The sequence below is a fragment of the Trachinotus anak genome, unplaced genomic scaffold (assembly GCF_046630095.1).
Source record: "Trachinotus anak isolate AG129_WGS33_773 ecotype Australia unplaced genomic scaffold, CSIRO_AGI_Tana_v1 ptg000019l, whole genome shotgun sequence".
NCBI classification, from domain to species: Eukaryota; Metazoa; Chordata; class Actinopteri; order Carangiformes; family Carangidae; genus Trachinotus; species Trachinotus anak.
In genome coordinates this window covers 22,301,430-22,322,045 of record NW_027273870.1, presented here as the reverse complement: position 1 = coordinate 22,322,045, position 20,616 = coordinate 22,301,430, and the positions used below count along the sequence as shown (strand labels likewise).

At 40.5% G+C, this 20,616-nt stretch overlaps 3 protein-coding genes across 21 annotated transcripts in view; 2 read left to right on the top strand and 1 right to left on the bottom strand.

Annotated features, from left to right (window-relative positions):
* pcm1 (pericentriolar material 1) overlaps positions 1-6,837 on the bottom strand; it is a 19,728-nt gene extending 12,891 nt beyond the window's left edge. For 5 of the 10 annotated variants that reach the window (XM_071505632.1, XM_071505642.1, XM_071505640.1 and 2 more), the window contains exons 1-8: positions 5,903-6,043; positions 5,149-5,263; positions 4,600-4,848; positions 3,233-3,559; positions 1,868-2,038; positions 1,164-1,283; positions 711-897; positions 256-365 (exon numbers count right to left, since the gene is read on the bottom strand). In XM_071505632.1, coding sequence (XP_071361733.1) covers positions 256-365; positions 711-897; positions 1,164-1,283; positions 1,868-2,038; positions 3,233-3,559; positions 4,600-4,848; positions 5,149-5,244 — 1,260 coding nt within the window. In that variant the 5' untranslated portion in view covers positions 5,245-5,263; positions 5,903-6,043. Of the gene's footprint in view, positions 1-255; positions 366-710; positions 898-1,163; positions 1,284-1,867; positions 2,039-3,232; positions 3,560-4,599; positions 4,849-5,148; positions 5,264-5,810; positions 6,044-6,165; positions 6,189-6,658 lie in introns of those variants that run through there. The other 5 variants (XM_071505639.1, XM_071505636.1, XM_071505635.1 and 2 more) reach the window with 5 other exon arrangements.
* Positions 6,438-20,616, top strand: LOC139637103 (oxysterol-binding protein 1-like). 10 transcript variants are annotated; one of them, XM_071505646.1, is made up of 17 exons: positions 6,438-6,572; positions 11,745-11,915; positions 12,026-12,234; positions 12,378-12,540; positions 12,658-12,769; positions 12,853-13,051; positions 13,175-13,289; positions 13,424-13,487; positions 13,583-13,750; positions 13,852-14,097; positions 14,386-14,506; positions 14,677-14,780; positions 14,957-15,052; positions 15,316-15,500; positions 15,628-15,857; positions 16,237-16,284; positions 17,766-18,049. In XM_071505646.1, the coding sequence occupies exons 2-17, from the start codon at positions 11,782-11,784 to the stop codon at positions 17,906-17,908; spliced, it is 2,337 nt and encodes a 778-aa protein (XP_071361747.1). In that variant the 5' UTR covers positions 6,438-6,572; positions 11,745-11,781; the 3' UTR covers positions 17,909-18,049. The 10 variants fall into 10 exon arrangements, with proteins under 10 accessions (XP_071361747.1, XP_071361749.1, XP_071361744.1 ...); XM_071505648.1 differs by lacking the exon at positions 6,438-6,572 and adding an exon at positions 10,723-10,862 and having other exon boundaries at positions 13,424-13,481; XM_071505643.1 differs by lacking the exon at positions 6,438-6,572 and adding an exon at positions 10,723-10,862.
* On the top strand, positions 6,900-9,727 carry sart1 (spliceosome associated factor 1, recruiter of U4/U6.U5 tri-snRNP). The gene has a single exon (XM_071505654.1). The coding sequence runs from the start codon at positions 7,257-7,259 to the stop codon at positions 9,567-9,569; it is 2,313 nt and encodes a 770-aa protein (XP_071361755.1). The 5' UTR covers positions 6,900-7,256; the 3' UTR covers positions 9,570-9,727.

The following is a 20,616-nucleotide window of genomic DNA, read 5'->3' as shown; positions in this document are numbered from 1 at the left end:
TTCATGCCAGCATTATAGACTATAATCTCTTCATCAAATTGTACAAAGTGAATATCTTCAGATATTGACATTTCATTATGCTGAAGTAATTATTAATAATTTATTTAAAAATCACAGAGCATAAATCAGTAAACTGTTCAATGTATGAAATACATAAATAGATAATAATAGAAAGATAATGACAGATTATATAATACTATTATTTACGGTATCATTTATGGAGAACATGGCAGCCTAGTTGACTGTCTACTATACCTGAGAGTCATGCAGTTGGTTGTGGAACCGCTGGATCAGATCATTTAACTCATCATTCAGTTCTGATGTGATGCTCAGGCCTGAAACACTGCCTGTGGTTTCTGTGACAACTAATGACAACATAAATGTCAAAGGACTTAAACATAGGAAAAGATTTATTTATGTTAGTCATTAAACTTCAAGTAACTTCAAGTGGTAGACAGATAAAGGTTAACATAAAGGTATTTACCACAAAATACTGATACATAAATAAACATCCATAATATAATCAGTTCTGCCAATTAAATGTTCATTAAAAAGATTTTAACTGAGTTGTCAAGGATGCATCTCTGTCTGCAAGAAAAGTAATGTATACTACACATGGTGTGAATGAATTTCCTCAGCTCCACAATCCACACACAACTATTAGTCTGCACTTAGTTGTGACCACATCTGTGACTACGTGTGTATCTCACCAGTGTCTTCAATCACAGCAAGTGCCTGTTCTGCACTGTGCTGCATAGCCATTAGAGCTTCCTGCTGGCCCTGCAGGGCTCTGAGCTGCTCCTGCTGCTCCAGCATCTTCTTCAGTAGCTCGTGCTGCTTACGCAGATTCTCCAGCTCTTCCTTCTGGTCAGTACGCACAACTTCTGGCCTACCACCCTACAAAATTCACACCCAGATGCCATTACAAACACGGAGTGTACAAAAAGAAAAACACAACAGCAATACTGCATTGCTGCTCAGCAGAAATGGTAGAAAATGTAATGACATAGCAAATAAGAATAGCATACAATAATAAAGGCTTGGAAGAGATTTATTGCTTGGGTGGGGACAACATAGAGTCACCTGATACCAACAATACTGGCAACAGACATCAACAGAAAGAGGCAGATTTTTTGCAAACAGCCCACAACAAATGTACACACCATTGCATTTGAGGCATCTGAAGAGCGAACCTCGATGTTAAGAGAAGTGCTCTCTGCCAATGAACCTGAGCCCACTGCTGAGTCCAGGGTCCCCACATCATCCTCTTCATTCTCCCGTGCCTATGGAAATAGTAGAGAGAACAGCCACTGACTAAAAAAAATGTTCTCCCATCAACTTTTTTTCATTATCAAAGGTAACAAGTTAGTAACTGAAAATGATTCAAAAACATAGATGGAAATGTCTACATGCATTAGCTGCTGAAATTTGCAGGAATATAGAGAATAAAAACCACCAGTTAATTTAAGTCTGGTGAAATAAATGTATGTTTCTTTAAAATTCTACAATGTATTTCAGGCAATGCTTAAGTCAAGTTATAATGATCAAGGAAAAAAAACTCTCCCACAGTAAAGAAAGGTGGCATCCTATGTCCCAGTTTGAGCATCACATGAAACATGACTCCACTGTTGAAGTGTTTCAGGCCACAGAGAAAAACAGCCATTAAAAATATATGTGTGGCAGGCTGCCAAAATACCACCAAAAACAGGTTCCACTTCAGCTATGAATTATCTTAGGAATATCCTTTGCATATGACACAGCATTATCCAAAGGTACACGGCTTTGCCTGAAAGCATGTGAGAAGCAGAAAAGTAGAACTTTAAAAAGATATCATATATACAGCTGGAGAAACAGTTGATACACTTACCAGCATCTTCTGCAGGAACCGTAAATAAGACTTCTCCTGCTCCCTGAGGTGGTCAATGAGATGAGACAGACGCTCCACATTGGCCGGCACATCATTCTTCTCCACCAGGTCATCCCGCATGGAGCTGGCCTTACTGATATACTCCCGGATCTGTATCAGTTTGCTCACCACCTGAGACCATACAAAGAGAGGGGGTTGGTGTATGGGTGTGGGTTTCAGAAGAGTAAATGAAGAGAAGACAGAGAAAGATGTAAGGAAAGGTGAGCGAGCATCTGTAGCAACAGCTCAGTCTGGGCTGAATAAGGGCAGAAAGGGGGTTGGGCACAATACTCACTGGGCACCAAGGGTGGCATATTTATAAATTGCCCTAAATACAGCCTGGTTTCAGCCGCACTAGCTCTCTCTCACTTTCATCCTAGTTCTGGTTTCACAGCAGTAGTCTGAGTGCAGTGATAGCTACTCAATGCCATATGTACCTGATAAAAGAGACCAATTTCAATTAAATGAGAAATGTATGCCTTTCTAAGAATTATAGTTTAATAAAGAAATAAAAGTTACAATCACTAATATTTTACTTGATTTTTGTACAAAATTACCATAAAATTGCAATTACTTTCTGTACCTCAACCCTCTCTAACACTCAATCTAACCCACTTTGTATATTCACAGGGAATGCTGCACACCTCCAGGCCCCCTGAATTAGCTATCATTTTCGGCACTAGATTTAGTTTCTCAGAAACTGGTGTGAGTTAGCATTATAGCTGTTTTAACTTTTTATATAGCTAATATCTGTTTAATCATGCTCACATAGTTGATGGATTTGCAGATTCTTGGCAATGTGGGTTTTTTCTACCCATGTTATTGTAGTTTAATCAAGAATGTTACTTAAGAGACACATGCTTTACTGACTACACCTTTCAATTTGTGACAGTGCAAGGCTCTTCTTTTGGCCATGTTAGCAACATGGCTCACCACTTTGGGTCAGACTGAAATATCTCTAAAAAAACTGGATGGACTGCCATATGATGTACAGACATTCATTGACCCCAGAGGATGAACCCTAATGACTCTGGTGATCCCTGGACTTTTCATCTTGCGCCAACTTCAGGTTGACATTTAACTCAGGGGGAAATATCTTCACAACTATTAGGTGAATTGCTATGAAATTTGCTACATATATTCAAATTGCCTTGAGGATAAATTCAAATCACTTGGGATCCTCTGAATTTTCCTCTAACACTATCAACAAGTCAAAGTTTTTACTTATTCAGTAAAATATCTCAGCTTTATCTACTCGCACCAACTGGACTAGACTACAAGACATCAAGACTAAACTCTAGTAACCACAACAACACCAAACATTACCTGGCTACTGTCTATTCTTGGCTCTCCTCTCCGATACTCTCTGTGCACCAAGGGCCCTCTCTCTGTGCCACCATGGCTTTGCCTTGGAGTTTCCTTGGTAGGAACCACAGGGGTTAACGTATCCCTGAATCCCGGGCTCTGCTTCTTGGTTTCCTTGGTGATAGCTGGGGTGGCTGGGGCAGAGGAGGAGGGAGGGAGGAGTTCCTTGCTTTTGTTAGTGTTTACATGAAGAGGTAGAAAGTTGTAGGGCTTCTTGTTCTCTCCAGCTAACTGGCGCTGGTTGTTGGCAGCTGTGACACGCCCCTGGGAGTCACTGCCGATGCTCCTCTGAGTGAGAAAAGAAGAAACAAGTTAGACAAAAGAGTGTGTTTAGATTCTTGTTATTGTTCTTTGTTATTGTCCTTTTTTCTACATCAGACCTCTGTATTTGATTTAATTGATTGCATAGATATTTAAGCCAAAATATTTCTTTATGTCCAAAACATGCTGAGTACAACCATAAGCTGTTATGTAAACATAATTCATTATCCCAGTAAAAACAATTACACAAATACAATGCAGTAAAAAAAAAAAAAAAAAAAGAGAGAGTCTAGCTTTGTCCATCAAAGAGCCTTATATTAGGTATTTACACATTTTCACTATCTTGTTTCGTTGTTTACAGTTACTACCACACTGAGTGCTACAACAGAACAAGGTTAGCCAAATAACTCCATACTAAACTATGAAAAATATTCTGCTATCACTTCCTCTATAGGCTGCTGCAGGAGCACAGCAGTGCACTGGCATTTCATCGCAGAAAAAGACTTTTTTTTGTTTGACAGTGTGTGATAATTTTTTTACTGTCATGTCCTTAAGATTCTTAAGATTCTACAAAAAAAAAAGTGAACTTGATACTTGTAATGGGGGCAGAACTGAGCATTACTGTACCCTGTTGCTTGTAGCGCGCATGTGTGTGCTCGTACTGTTTGAATGGTTAAACCCATTCCTACAGCACAGATCAGGACCTTGTCATTATAACATTGTTGTTCGTAGTCAAAAACTCTACAGGGTGCCTTTCTAATTTTACATCAATCAGGATCACACATTGGTCACAGAGCTTACTGTCAGATTTTTGATTGTGTACTGTGTTACTGCACCACAGCTTGTCTGTCAGATAGCAACAGCAGGTGGCTCCATCCACTGTTTATTTCTCACATCAAAAAACATCGGTCACAACACAGTTGACATATTACTACCAGTAAGTCACTCAAGCCACTGTATGTCAAAAAAAAAAACTATCTTTGTATTCCTGTTAGGCAAATTAACAGAATAGTGACCACAATGAACAAAAAGATTATTACTAATGGGATACAGCAGCTTTTCTTTACCTCATCTAGGTCTGTGAAATTGATCCTCTGACGCAACTTGTCTAATTCAGCTTGGTCTGGGACAGACATCTGGGTGGTATATTTGATGTGAGGAAAGGAATGAGGAGTGCGTGCTCTCCTGCGACCGGCCCCAGGGGTGGACTCTGGCGAAATATCATTAGTCAGGCGGCTCTCCACAACCACAGCTGACAGTTTCTTCTTGTTCTTCTCTGAGGATCGGTTGGCTTTCTTCTGCTGTACACCCCAATCCTGATCAACAGAAAAAAATATTTTACTGTTTATTATAATGTTTGTTTACTTGTAAAGGGACAGATACATAATGTGTATACAATATACAACAGACACATCACAGCACCAGTAAGCCATGATAGTCACAAGACAATAAGATACATTTTAGAGACCAACATACACTTAACTGTTTAACTTACAAAATTGTGGCAAAATTGGCAGTATAATAAAAGTGTTGAGGAGTCCCAAAAGTGTTACAGTTGAAAATGAAACTGCCAGTCCCATGTCTAGAGTTTCTAACAGGTCCTAACCAGCCTTTACCATGTTGTTGAGCCTATCTTCCAGACTGCCGTTGGTTACAGTCCAGTTGTGCAGCTCTTCTGAACTGTCATCAAAAGGAGTGCCTCCAGTTGCCATGTCACCCGCCTACAGCTTGCTGGAATTCACAACAAATGCACAACAGTCACCTCACAGAAAACACAGGACGAAGAGGAAGCTCTACATACATAAACATTCAACAAACATAAGAGGAGAATGTTCAGGAAACTGCTTGGTAAACAGTTTGCTGGAAGATAATTTATACTAGTGGTCACCATTCAAGACCACAGAATAACAAGCCAGTTACAGAGCTTACATTAAAACAACAGTTACAGGGACACGAGTCACGCATGTCAGGCAAATGTGCAACATTTTAAGGTAATGTTGATACCTGCCACTGCAAATCTAACGTTAACCTATTGTAAGTACCTAAAAACAACAACCTTGGCATTCAGTGAAGCTAACCACATGAGATGGGTTACTTGGCTAACAGTAGTTAGCTACTACAACGACGCCTTGCTCATACGTTATGTTACAAAACGATATAATGCTAAATACTAACGTTAACGCTTCTGTAATTAATGTAGATATGTTTTCTGAACGCAGTGTGGGTTCACTGTTACAGCTAACAGTTACACGAAAGCACCAAATGCGTCATTTCTTACCAACAGCAGTCCCGTTTAGCTAACTTTAACCCTCCACTTATCAACTGGTCTGGAAAAAAAAACAGTCAGATACGTTGATCGTGCGACGTTACCGAGTAGTTTTGGCGACCTGTCCGTTAACGTTAGCTGCCGTTGGGTTTTGTGTATGTGTGGCCCGCTCAGATTCCCGGGGAAAAACAATGAGACATTCCCCCCACCACGCAGCCGGTTAGCGCAAGCTTTCTGGCACTGCTCCCCGGGGGGACATACACCGGCCACCGTTAGCTTGACTAGAAGAAAGTAAAGTGATAACCGACAGAAAAGGCGCAGTTTGCTAAAACAACCGTTAAATACGTTCTTGCTGGGTTAACGTTACCATCTCATCAACTGTGACCTAGTTCCGTCCCACAATCGCCATGGCAACACATAACCCCGATCCGCATCAGCTAAACCTCTGATTACCATTACTTTGATTCTCTATCGATAGACCACCACAACACCAGGCGCTTTATGTGTCAATCGAAAATTAAATAAATTTCAAGACCCCAAGCTAACGAGTCGCTAAAGTTGCCATGCTTGCTGGGGTAGCTTGGCTAGTGCTATCTAGCTAATCGCTGCCCAACACGGAGCTAACTTTAAATGTCTTGGTAAAAGTTGAAGCAAGCAAAAATCTCAGCTAAACATCGAGCCTAGCATCACGTTAGTTATCTTAGTACGCTATGATTTGCAAATTACGAGGAATAACCAACATTAACATTACTCAGCTATCGACAAATGCAGCAGGTAGGTAAAATACTGGCTTTTAGTCATATTAAACTATGCTCTAGCTAAGTTAGCTTGCATTTTAGGACGGAGGACGTTGATGTTACCATTCAGAGGGAAAAGTGAAGGAAATACCGTTGCCTAGCACGTCATATAGCGCAATAATGGTTTCACAAATTCTCTCCAAGTCGGTTAAAAGCCATTTGATAAATGATAACGTTTTATCGGTCCAAATATGCAACAACTGGATGTGGTCCTGGGCCTGATATGCACACTCCCATGCAGCAGGTGGCGGTATACATTAACTACTAGCTAACATTCGACCCACAGGAAGGAAATGCTAATATTGACGATCGCTGTTCGTTCGTTGAGGCGTCGAACTTGCGTAGCTTGGTGTGAAGTGGGTGGTTAAACTGAACTGAAGAAAACTAAAAGCTGGCCATTTTATCCATATCATCGGTCGCCCTGGATCAATAACGGATTTCGACTGCAAGTTTTAATTTTTGGCTCCTCACTGAGTGACTTGTGTCGTCGGTTAGCCAATTAGCCTTCAAAGCTAACGTGAACGCGTTAGCGAAGGGAAGCTAACTACATTTTCTTTCCATCAATCTCATCAGGCAGAGACTGCATACGCGCATAGATTTAAAGTGACTGTTTTTTGTTTTTGTTTTTTTGTGCACCGTTGTAACATCAGCAGAGGAGATAATGGGGTCGTCAAAGAAGCACAAGGAAAAGAGTCGCGACAAGGACACAGAAGAGCGACGTCGCGACCATAAGAAACATCGCCACAAGGATCGAGACACTTCGGATCGGGATGGGACTCGGGAGAAAGACAAACGAAAGCGCTCCAGGTCCAGGGATAGAAGCGGACGGGAGAGCCGCGGCAAAGGTGAGAAGAGCAGCGGCGAGCCACGGGTGAAAAAGGAGAAAGTTGATCTTGGATATGAGGAGAGCAACGCAGAAGTGGAACCCCAGTCTGCAAGCGGAGATGCATCCCTCAGCATTGACGAAACAAACAAGCTCAGAGCGAAGCTGGGTCTGAAGCCTCTGGAGCTAAATGAGAATAAGAAGGAACTCGGGACCAAAGAGGACCCCATGGTGGCTGCGACCATCAACCCCGTTATCATCAAGCAGCAGAAAGAGATGAAAGAGAAGCTTGCCGCCATGAAAGAAAAACGCATCCTGAACCAGAAACTGGGAAAAGTGAAGACCCTAGCTGAGGATGACTGGCTAGATGACACAGCTGCTTGGGTGGAGAAAAGCAGAAAGATGGCAAAAGAGAAAGAAATGGCTGAGAAAAGAGCCAAACTCCTGGAGGAGATGGACGAGGAGTTTGGTGTGAGCAGTCTGGTAGAGGAGGAGTTTGCACAAAGCAGAAGTGATAACTACACATCGCGAGATCTGAAAGGACTCAAAGTGCAGCACAAGGTGGATTCCTTCGCTGAGGGTCAGACTGTCATCCTGACCCTTCAGGACAAAGGTGTACTTGAGGAGGAAGAAGATGTGCTTGTAAATGTGGGGCTGGTGGATAAGGAAAAAGCGGAAAAGAACGTGGAGTTGAAAAAGAAAAGGCCAGATTATAAGCCCTATGAAGAGGAGGAGAGTGTGGATGACATGGTTACTTTTAAGTCCCGCTCTGTGCTTTCAAAGTATGATGAGGAAATTGAGGGCGAAAAGAAAAAGAGCTTCCGGCTGAGCACTGGTGGCTTTGCTGATGGGGAGCGAGAGCGGGAGCTGCAGGCCATGAGAGAGACTCTACGAAATCAGGCCCAATCCTTGGAAATGCCTGCTCTCACTATCGCCTCAGAGTATTACACACCTCAGGAAATGGTGGGCTTCAAAAAGACAAAACGCCGCGTGAAGAAGATCAGGAAGAAGGAGAAGCAGACAACTGCTGATGAACTTCTCGATGACACTCGCAGCTCTGATTTTGGCTCCAGGTCACGTGGTCGTGGCCGCAAACAGGAGGATGACAATGAGGAAGAAGTAAAGGAGGAGGAGAGCAGCGTGCCACACAACATCCCGCAGATGTCTGATGATATCAGGACGGCAGAAATGGACATAAGTGATGACGAAGATTTCACGCCTGCTGAGTCAGCTGTAATTGAGGAGGACGAGGCAGAGCAGGAGCTCCAGAAACAACTGGAGAAGCAGAGGAAGCTGAGGCAAAAGCAGCTTCTGAAAGACTCTGGGGAGAAAGTGGCCGAGCAGATTAAAGTGCTTGGTAACAGCGAGAATGACAATGATCCTGAAAGGAGGAACAACATTGTTTTCAATGCCACCTCAGAGTTTTGCAGAACTCTGGGTGATATTCCAACTTATGGACTGTCAGGCAACAGAGAGGACCAAGAAGACATTATGGACTTTGAACAGGAGGAAGAGAAAGACGATGCTGGAGATTCAGACTCAGAAATGGATGAGAACGTTGGCTGGAGCACAGTGAACTTGGATGAAGAGCAAAAACAACCCGACTTCTCCACAGCCTCAGCCACCATTTTAGATGAAGAGCCCATTGTCAACTCCGGCCTTGCTGCCGCCTTGCTGTTGTGCAAAAACAAAGGCCTGTTGGACACTCAAATGCAGAAGGTAGCCCGTGTCAAAGCAACAAAGGGTGCCCTGCCCAATGACAACTACTGCATTGAGGACAAGATGGGCTTTGATGACAAGTACAGTCGCAGAGAAGAATACAGAGGCTTCACTCAAGACTTCAAGGAGAAGGACGGGTACAGGCCTGACGTTAAGATCGAGTATGTGGATGAGTCTGGGCGGAAACTCACTCCAAAAGAAGCTTTCAGGCAGCTTTCACACCGATTCCATGGGAAAGGGTCTGGAAAGATGAAGACCGAGAGGAGGATGAAAAAGCTGGAGGAAGAGGCACTGCTGAAGAAGATGAGCAGCAGTGATACTCCTCTAGGGACTGTGGCTTTGCTTCAAGAGAAGCAGAAATCTCAGAAAACACCATACATTGTGCTTAGTGGGAGTGGGAAAAGTATGAATGCAAACACCATCACTAAATGAGTAAATGGGGAAGAGTGAATTATCTTTAATACAAACATACACATTCATACACAGGATGTTTTAAGTAAAGTACCTGCTACAATTTCATGTTCTAGTTCATACAAGTGTCGCTGTTGTAGTAAAGAATTGTTGAATAAAATGAATATAATCAAGAGAAATGTCTTTTTTTTTTCCTTTCTGTGTTGGAAATTTTCAAGGTGAAGAGTAAATGAAGAAGGTAATTATAATTATAATGAGAATAGTTGAACCCTGATTTGTTTATGTAATATGAGCAGTGTCGATTTCAATCCACCTGTTTAGTTTGATGACAGCTGTTGACCAAGAAATAGAGTGGTAAAGAACAGGGGAAACAAAAGTGTAAAGTGCATTTGGGGTATGATTTAAAGTAGCAAGAGTAGATGGAATTAAACGGTAGTGAATAGAATAATGCAAAGATGTAAACACTGAATTGCAGAATTACACATGGTTTAATTACTTATTGAAAACCTAGAAGATTGATATTTTCACTTCATTCATCCTATCTTAACATTAATCCTATACATATATATATATATATATATATATATATATATATATATATACATATATATACATATATATACATATACATACATAAATACAATGTGTGAGGTAATTTTTCGCAAAAAGTGAGCCCAGAAAGCTCATTCAAGAATGTAATTGTTCTTTGAATTTGGTTAACCGATAGTAGATAAAGGGGAATTCAGCCCAACCTAATAGACTTACATTCCACAAATGTGAAGACACCTGTCAAAAAAGGGTGAAATCTTTAGCCAATAGAGGACAGCATTGTGATGGTTTGTCAAAAGGAACGACACCTGTGGGTAATTACTTGCAGTGTGTCTCTTTACTCAAATTAACTTAATATTGACTTTCGTTAAAAACATAAGAATGTTATTTATCTCAGAAATTTGTGTAGATATTGCGCAGGCAGCTGCATAAAACAGTTTTAACTGCACTAGATTGTTTTAATACCACCGAAGCCATTCTCACGGTCGTTCAGATTGTTTCGTATTGACCTGCAAGACTCATAGTGTGAGAGTGGCTATTGATAGATTGTAACCCTGGTATTTATTATTGATGATGTTGTTGTTGTTAGTTTTAGAACGTAGCCTGTTTTTGGCGGAACTCAAGTCGACGGTGAAGGGGCTAATCGACCGCTATTTCGTTGCACAACCTGTAGCAAAGTAGTTAGCAAAGCTAACACTACCAAGCTAACGTAGCTTCATCCAACACGAGATGCTCAGCTGATGGCTGAAGTCTTGCACGGAAAAGGTGGGTGTCAGGAAAATATGAGCACATATTAATGCTTAATGTCAGTTAAGATAAAAATTAAAAAGAAAACGCTGAGAGAGTGTCACGGTTGAAAATGATCGTTCGCATCGTTTACGACGTGTCAGCTTGTTTGACAGCTTCCTGTTGTTTAGCTAGCAGCAAGCTTAGTGACGGATGCTGTTTTAAGTAGCTTTGATGTTTGGAAATGGTATCTTGTTCCTCGAAGTATCGTCTTATCCTGACTGTTTACGTGACGCTGGCGGGCTAAGATGACTGTTATTGATAGTGAGTTTGCTCAATTTGAGGGTTGTCGTTAAGACGCATTAAATGATTGCTAAAAGAGAACATTAAGAGCCATGTCCTCCATTTATGTTGTTGTTTGCAGATTCCACGTTAAGGTCGAATACAAACTGAAAACTGTCATAACGCCATTATAGAAAAAGCCCAGTACTAATCCCAGATTCATGTTTGACTACATTCTTAGCTGTAGCATTAGTAAACAACATTGCATTGCAGCAAACACTATGAGGTTAGTTTTTATGTGTCTATTAAATGTTTACATTTTCTTAATGGTTTAGTATATATTTATTGATTTCATCAAATTTCTTACAATTTCAAGAACCAAGCAGCAAAACCAACACATCATTATGTCTTATATAGCTAACAATAAATTAATTTATGTCATAATAGCATGACATAATGAACTTGTGATTCTAGTCAAAAAAGTGTTGGCATTAACATAACAATCCAGTTTACCCTGTGATGCATGTGTCTGTAGAAACCATCAGACCAGTTTATGCACACATCCCATGTATGAAATGTACACTGAGTAGCATTATGTAAATGTAATGTAAATATTGACGAGCTTTTCTTTTTTCTCAGGCTCTAACCTCACTCAGTGAAACCACAGGCTGTTGTGATGTCAGAGCCTAAGTCCCCTACTCCAACCCCTGGAGACACTTACAAGGGTTGGCTCTTCAAATGGACCAACTACATAAAGGGTTACCAGAGACGTTGGTTTGTTCTTAGTAATGGATTGTTGTCTTATTATAGGTAGGTTATATTAACATTCTGTATTGAAATAAAATAAGCAACCTTACAAAAATGAAATGGTGGTTTGATAATATTTATAAGTTCACAAACTGTTAACTGTTTGTTTTCAGGACCCAGGCAGAGATGGGTCACACATGCCGAGGCACCATCAACTTGGCCACAGCCAATATCGCTGTGGAGGACTCGTGCAATTTTGTCATTTCCAATGGTGGAGCGCAGACTTACCACCTGAAGGCCAGCTCAGAAGTAGAGCGCCAGCGATGGATCACTGCTCTGGAGCTTGCCAAGGCAAAGGCAGTCCATATGCAGGCTGAATCAGGTGAGAGGGAGGAAATATCCTGTTATATTTTATAATGCAGCAGCTATGACAGGCACAAATATGTGTATTTTCTTGTATGCAAAGCATTTTCTCATGGCATTTGTTTGTTTTGGTCACATTGTCTTCTCTGTCCTTTTCCTCAGATGACTCAGGTGACGATTGTCCCACAGTGCCCCCCACGGCAGGACAGGGTGGAAGTTGCCGTAACTCAGAAATCCAGTCCACACTACGAACACTGAGCAGCAAGGTGGAGGACCTCACCACCTGCAATGATCTCATTGTCAAGCACGGGTCGGCCCTCCAAAGGTATCATTGACTACTTAAGAGAGAAACAATAATTAAAGGAAAAGAAGGGTGATGGTCATTTATTTTGTTTGTCTCTTTATTTGTTCCTTCATTTATGTCTTTATTCTACACACACAGGTCTTTGTCAGAACTGGAGGGGATTCGTGTTGGAGGGGACATGGGAGATAAGATCAGACAAGTCACAGAGAGGGCCACTCTGTTCAGAATCACCTCTAATGCAATGATCAATGTAAGTTACCATTGTGTAAATCTGCTATGCTGCTGTTGACTCTCTTGCTGACATTTCTTTTTTGTGTTCGGATGTTCCCCAAGGCATGTAGAGACTTCCTCTCCCTGGCCCAGAACCACAGTAAACGCTGGCAGAAGGCCTTACAGACTGAGAGAGACCAGAGGATACGGCTGGAGGAGACTTTAGAGCAGCTGGCTAAACAGCACAACCACTTGGAAAGAGCTTTCAGAGGAGCTACAGTTCTCCCCCCTTCATTCAGCAATCCCGCCTTAGGTAACAAAGGTAAGGCTTTCAACCCCAACTGAACTTTTGTCTTCAGACCGTGATTTACGCCACCATGCCACATTTCCGAGGCCAGTTGAGCCTTTTAATCATTCATTCTTTCCTTGTCTTTCTTCACTTAAGGTGGTGTTTCAGGAAAAGGTGATGCCAGTGATGAGGATGATGACAATGAGTTCTTTGATGCTATGGAAGACCCAGCAGAGTTTATTACTGTCCCAGCTGACCCCAAGTATCACAGGTTATTAACTGTCTTTCATTTTCAAGTGTCAGGGACTTCTCCTTTTTTAATATCAAGTCTTATTCTTGTTATTTTCTCTTCTTATGTACTGTGTGGTCTTAAATGTTCTGCTGTCTTGCTTCTCTGTTCTGCAGGAGATCTGGCAGCAATGTTAGTGGGTTCAGCAGTGAGACTGGAATGGACGATCAGTCGGTAAATGTGTGTCAAGTTTGTTTTTACAAACAAGTTCTTCTCTACTTGTCAACACGCCAAAGTTAACTGACCCTTAAGGGTGTTTTTTCTTTTTCTTTCAGTTTGATGAACTGTCCTTGGCATCCAATCCAGAGTCTCCCCAGCCATTTGAGCTAGAGCCAGTTAGACAACGACGGACACGTATCCCTGACAAACCCAACTATTACCTCAATTTGTGGAGCATCATGAAGAATTGTATTGGAAAGGAGCTCTCAAAGATACCAATGCCTGTAAGAAAGCTGTGTGCAGCACTTGTTGGCATCCAAGTATTTTTTTTAAGGGTGATTAGAAGTAATCAGACTTCTTCTCTGTGTGGCTTTGCACCTGCTAGGTGAATTTCAATGAGCCCCTCTCGATGCTGCAACGTCTATCAGAAGACCTGGAGTACTACGAGCTGCTGGACAAGGCTGCTAAATGTCAAAGTTCTCTAGAGCAGATGTGTTATGTCGCTGCTTTCACAGTCTCTTCCTACTCCACCACTGTCCACCGCACAGGAAAACCCTTCAATCCTCTGCTGGGAGAAACTTTTGAGCTCGATCGGCTCAGAGATTGCGGCTACCGCTCACTGTGTGAACAGGTATGTTGAAAAGCCATCTTAACTAACTGTGAAAGCTAACAGCTAATAACTGGCTTTTCACAGGATACAGCTGTTTCCATTTAGACTGAACTTGTTTAGTTAAACATACAGGATCACATTCATGTTTAACCAGATTCCAGTTCTGAAAAATAAACATGCTCTAAGTGTGTTTTATACAAGTATGTTTAATTTCTTGAATAGGTTCCAACCATCACATATTTACAATGATTATATATTGACTTTGCTACCTGTTCTCTCTCTCTCTTCACTTCACTTGCCTTTTCTCAGGTGAGTCACCACCCACCTGCTGCAGCTCATCATGCTGTCTCTGAAAAAGGTTGGACCCTCAGGCAGGAAATTGCACTGGCCAGCAAGTTTAGAGGAAAATACCTCTCTATCATGCCCTTGGGTGAGTGCGTGTGTGTGTATTGAACTGTTTGTTAGTCAGTACACACCGTGTCTTATTTAGTTATTATTATTCAGTATGTGGATAAGTGAGATACAAGATAAGTACATTTTCGTTGAGCAGGATAAAAATGAAGACTGTGGATTGTAACATTGCTCCCGCTCTGTCACCAGGTTCTATCCAGTGTATTTTTGATAAGAGCAACAATCACTACTCTTGGAAAAAAGTTACTACGACAGTACACAACATTATTGTGGGGAAATTATGGATTGATCAGGTAACCCTGAAGCTGGTGAAGTATTGATTTAACTTATATTAACATTATTAAACATATGACTGAAACACTTACTATTTAAGGAGAAATAAATGACATAGATAAATCATTTTGCTTATCGTTCTACTTGGTTTGTCCTGAAAGTTCAGCAGCAAACATTAACTGCTCTCTCCTCCCAGTCAGGGGAGATAGATGTGGTGAACCACAGGACAGGGGATCGCTGCCACCTCAAGTTTGCTCCCTATAGTTACTTCTCCAGAGATGTACCAAGAAAGGTGGGCTTTTCACATGTATTTTTTCTTTTTTCTTTTATAGTACAGCACTTATAGGAAAGTAGACATGCACACAGTTACATTTTTAGGTGTACCAGCAAATTATTACTGTTTTATTTCATGAGTGGATTAGCCTCTCTGCTTCTCGTTCAGGAATTATTAATCTACCCCAAAACTACACAGCTATTAATTCTATGAACTCTTGTACTATCTTCTGTCAGCTTTTCTGATTACATTCTTAACTGAATGCTGTGTTTTTCCCTCAGGTAACAGGAGTAGTGACAGATAAGGATGGAAAGGCCCATTATGTGCTGTCAGGAACATGGGATGAGAAGATGGAGTTTTCCAGGGTCATGCAGAGCAGTAAAGGCGAGAACGGCACTGAAGGCAAACAGAGGACGGTCTATCAGACTCTCAAAGCCAAAGAAATCTGGAGAAAGAACCCTTTACCGTAAGTTGTCAGTTTATAGAAGATTGGTAAGATTGAGAAACTTGAAAGTGCTTTTAAACAAATGGAGCTATAGAGGTAGAGCAGTACAGCTGTGTGCCTCTGATCCTTTATGGTAATGACTTTCCAGAGAGGGAGCAGAGAACATGTACTTCTTCTCCTCACTGGCCTTGACCCTCAATGAACCTGAAGAGGGAGTGGCGCCAACAGACAGCCGAAGACGCCCCGATCAGCGATTAATGGAGGATGGCCGTTGGGACGAGGCTAATGCAGAGAAACAGAGGCTGGAAGAAAAACAGCGCACGGCCCGTCGAGAAAGGGAGAGGGAAGCTGTTAAAGCGGCCAGCTCACCTGAGGAAGGTAGGAAAAGAAATAAGGAAATAAAGCTTGGTTTTTGAGTTTATCTATTTGTCCTGTGTTTCTGTCCAATGTTTTTCTGTCCATTCATCCTTTGTCCACTTTGTCTGTCTTGGTATACTTTGCCTGCTTGTCTCTGTCTCAATCCTAAGCTGTCACTGAGGATTCAGTCAATGACTCATCCTTGAAAAGCAAGTACTCTTCTCTCACGCTTTCCCCCCATCCTAGTTCTAGTTCCACACATTACATGGACACTAGAATCAAAAACACCCATACAACATGTTTCTGTGTGCGATAAGACAGTGCTAAATGTCTTCCACATCATCTTGATAACAGCTCATTCACATTTTACTGTCCCTTCATCCATTTCTGTTCCATTTAGCTGATGCACAGGAGACTGGCACAGAAGCAAGTGAGGTTTCTGATGAAAGCAAGTATCTCTTCACAGTTAAACAACCTGTACTTTTAAAGGTGCTTTGAGTGGCATTTTAACAAAGCAGTGAGTAAAGTCTAATGATTTCACAGTTACTCCAACTAGTGCTGATATTTGTGGAGAAACAACCTGCTTTTGGCCACATGCTTTGGCACAAGACACATTTCCTCACCAGGCATTTTTTTAAACTGGTCTTGTTTGTGGTGGACAGAGCTATATGTGACAAGTTTACAGAGGTCATAGGTGATGTAATGTCCATTTTACAACTCTAAATTTTTATGTGCACTTTGGAACATTAATATAATTCCTTAAAAAAAAAAACTTCAACTGAAAAAGCAAAGATTCTCTTTGCACAAAGCAAAGGCATTAATGGGAAATGTGGCCTTAATTTTGGAAGAAACGGTAATATCAATGGCACACTTGCATGGGATGAAGGTCAGATATTGTCTCTACTATGGTCTCCTTTGTTAATGATGAGTGTACTGAGCTGACACAGTTACTTTGACAAGTCTAAGATGCTACAAAGAGCATTTTTAAAATGTACACAAACAAGAAATTGGAGTGGATTTTGGTCTCTTGAGCTGTGCATTTACGTCTTTTTTTTGTGCTGGTGTTGCTCAGCTGACACAGAGGACTCTGCCCCTCATACACCTGTTGCATGCAAGTAGCACCTTACATTTTCACTCACTATTCTTCTTTGTATCAGTCATTTTCAGATCACACCTATTCTTTTATTTTTTTAAACTCCCAAGCATTCATCCTTCATTCTTCTTTTTCAGCCCCTTATGGACCATCACTCTTCCCTTATTTAAGCAAGTATTCTGGTCATGATATAACATACAGTGCAATTATGTCTGATTTTCTCGTAATTTAGTAGAATTTAGATTTAAAACAAACCCTTGTTCATCTTTCATAATTTCCTCTTTACATCCTTTGCAACTTGCTCCTTTCTTAGTGGAAGGCAAGGAAGGTCCTTATGGAGCTCCAGCCAAAAGCAAGTAACATCAGTCATGCCCTCTATTGTCCCCTCTTTCATTATTTCTTTGTTATTTAAGTGTGTATTATTGCTCCTTATTGTAGACTAGCTTTAGCTAACTGTAGAATATGTACAATAAATGTAGCGCAGAATTACTGTCTTTTGGAATAGTATTTTGTTAGTCATTGATCAGTATACCTTGGTCCTGGGCATTGGTGCGTTAGCTTTGAGCCTTGTTCTTTCCACACGGTACATGATAGATGTTTTCATCAAGCGCGAATCAATATTTCACCTCCTGCGTTTGCTTGGTCTTCACATGCACCTTTCACAAACCAACTGGTAACATTTAATGCATTTATCTCTATTTTTAGTCAACCATCTGAGAGCATATTAGCTTAATTTTAGCATGATATATTGTTATGGCTAAGTGGCTTCCTAACCCTCACCTTAGGTCCCTCTTAAGCCTCTTCTTGGTAAAAGATTGTCTTTTTTTTCCCTTCAGGCACCCATCAAGACAACCACCAAGCACTGTGGTTTGAGAAGATAGACGACCCTGCATCTGGAGAGACCCTGCATGTCTACAAGGGGGGTTACTGGGAGGCGAAGGACCAAGGCAGCTGGGACATGTGCCCTGACATCTTCTGATCACAGCAGAATCAACCCGTTTCCCTCAGTGGTGTGCAAATGAGAAGATTGTAAGAGGCGATTGACCTTACATCAGCTAAAGTAGGGAAATCAAGCCTGACATCAGCCTAACTTCAAAGTCCATAGTTTCAACTGATCACTCCCCGCAGCTCCCCTACTCCAGCAGAGGTTTGCTCAGGATGAAGGGCATGTGGATTCCACGCTCAATGTAGATACAGTGACATTGTGCATTGTAGTAACATTGCACCTGGTTAGTGTTCAGAAATCCCTCTCACTGCCAATTCGTTTATCTTGGACTTGGTCTGCTGCTTGTTTTCAGTCCGGGGGCCTGTGGTACAGCCTTTGTTTATTCTGGTAATGCTTTGGAAGCACTAATTCACCTAGATGACATGTTACAATATATAAGGTTTGCTTGGACAGAGCAAGCCACTACCTAACATGAAGTTTATGTACATTCCTTATTTTTATTATTTTGCAATGAATTTATTGCAGCTTCCCCAACACAGAACCACTGCAAGTCACAGCTAAATCATACCCAGTGTTTCCAATAGTTCACACAGTAATTATTCACTACAGCAATTTCAGACCACATCATATTCCTAGATGGAAACAAAAGTGAGTTATTTCAACGATGATATACATTATTTCATCAATTACACTAAATAATTACAGATACAGAGTTTGCCTTCGAATTTATGGTCAATTGCGGTGCTACTTTATTCACTGAGGTGAAAAGCCTAGACATATACTATATCTACATATTAGCCTTTTTTCATTTTTGCATTCAGCTAGACTCAAAATCTGTTTGTTTCCCACTTGATAACTCTATAAAATAAATGGCAGCGAGGTTGAAGTAGTTCCATATGCCACTCCTCTCACTGTAATTTGCCCTGATGAAGTCTGGTTTGATTATCTTAAGAATTCCTAATGGTGAGTCTTAAATGGCTGCATATGTCATTTCTTTTTTTTTTTTTTTTTTTTACTGTTTTTTCACTCTTGAAGACATGTCCTTTTTCTGTCCTTTTTTTATTTTGGAAAAAATAATGGCATTTCTGTGTGTAGCACTTTAGTTTTCTTATTTTGCATCGTGTTAACATATTGAATATCATATAAACTGAAGTAGTGGTACCAAACAAATCCGTATTTGTACCAATGAAAGTATGAAAAACTAATGGCAGTCTTGTAAGCAGTAGAGGAGGGGGCATTTGAAACATGTGATTGTGATGTGTTTGTTTTGTTTTGCATTATTTTTCCTTCAACAATTCAGCTGTTGACCATCTCATTGAAGATGAGCCTGGTCATATTGTCTGATACAATGTATTAGATTTACTCTAATCCTTATGTTTAAGATAGTCTGTTAGCACGTCTACCCTGCTTCTCCATCCAATTACATGAATTTCAGACTTCGGACTGTAGCTCTAGCTAGAACCAGGTTCAACCATTTCAATTCTGCTTTCAAAGTAAATGTTGAGGCTCACAATTTGGACAGTTGTGATGTAAATTTAGAGCAGCAGAGCTGTGCTCCGGGCAGGATTGCTACTGGCTTGATGATAAGTGAAGCGATGTAAAATACGAGGAAAGTGTTTTTGTCTTCCTGGTTTCCTTCAAACTTATTGATCATAGCTTTAATCTTGAATTAGGATATTTTAGTCTTTGTGTGTTTGGAGTGTAGATTTTTAACAGACAGCAATAAGAGTGCCTCAGTGCATATACATGTGGCACAAAATGAAATATGAGGACAGTGTGAAGCAAGAATGCTAAAACTGCAAAAAACTGAATTCTGTCTTTGTATTCGTCTCTGTTGTTGTCACTTGAGTGGAAGGACTGTATGGTTGATGAAAATCTGAATTTCATTTTATATTCAAGTGTACTTAAAAGAAGAACACTGAAAATGAAGATCACAAAACATAATGTTGGAATATTTCTGTGTAAATATAGTAAATAGTAAAGTAATTGTGATATTAACTGGTTTAAGTTGATAGAGAATCTAAAGGTGGTGATGCACTTTTAATTTGTTTTTTTCTCTGTCATTTTTATTTTCTCAGATCTGATTACATTTCCACTGTCTAAGCTGAGTGTACCCTGTTATCATAAGTCACCCTATCACCTAGGATAGCTTTATATTTTGAATTATATTAATTTGTTTTCGACCTGAACTATTTCTTCCGACTTTCACCTTTTACTTTAAACATAATTTAAATAGATATCTTGATACTACATTACATCTCTTCAATTACAGAATAAGTTTACAGTTTTCTTTCTGTCCTCTCGATCTTTTTTAATACAATATTGATTTTTAACCATCAGTCTTAATTATGTAGCCCCATCATTAAGTTTGTGTTTTTAACTTTTTTCATTTCATTTCATTGTTTCCAGCTATGATTCTTTTTTCCCTGCACAAAAAGAGACTGACAGTGTTATTGCACTTTAGTACAGTAAATAGTGATTTAATTTGCTCAACTTTATTTGACTGATAAACAGTCAACTTTAATGTCTTGCTACTGAAGATTTTCTCACTTTGTGAGTTTGTTTTGAAAAACTTTTCCTTAACCGTATCCAGTACTTGCAAACCTATGTACATAAGTTTAAGAAAATATATGTGTTGACTTACAGTCTCAGCATACATTTCACCTTTCCTGTCCATTGATTCAGTTTTTTAGCAGGATTGTGTTAGAGGTTGACAATATTAAAATCTGTATGGCGATGAA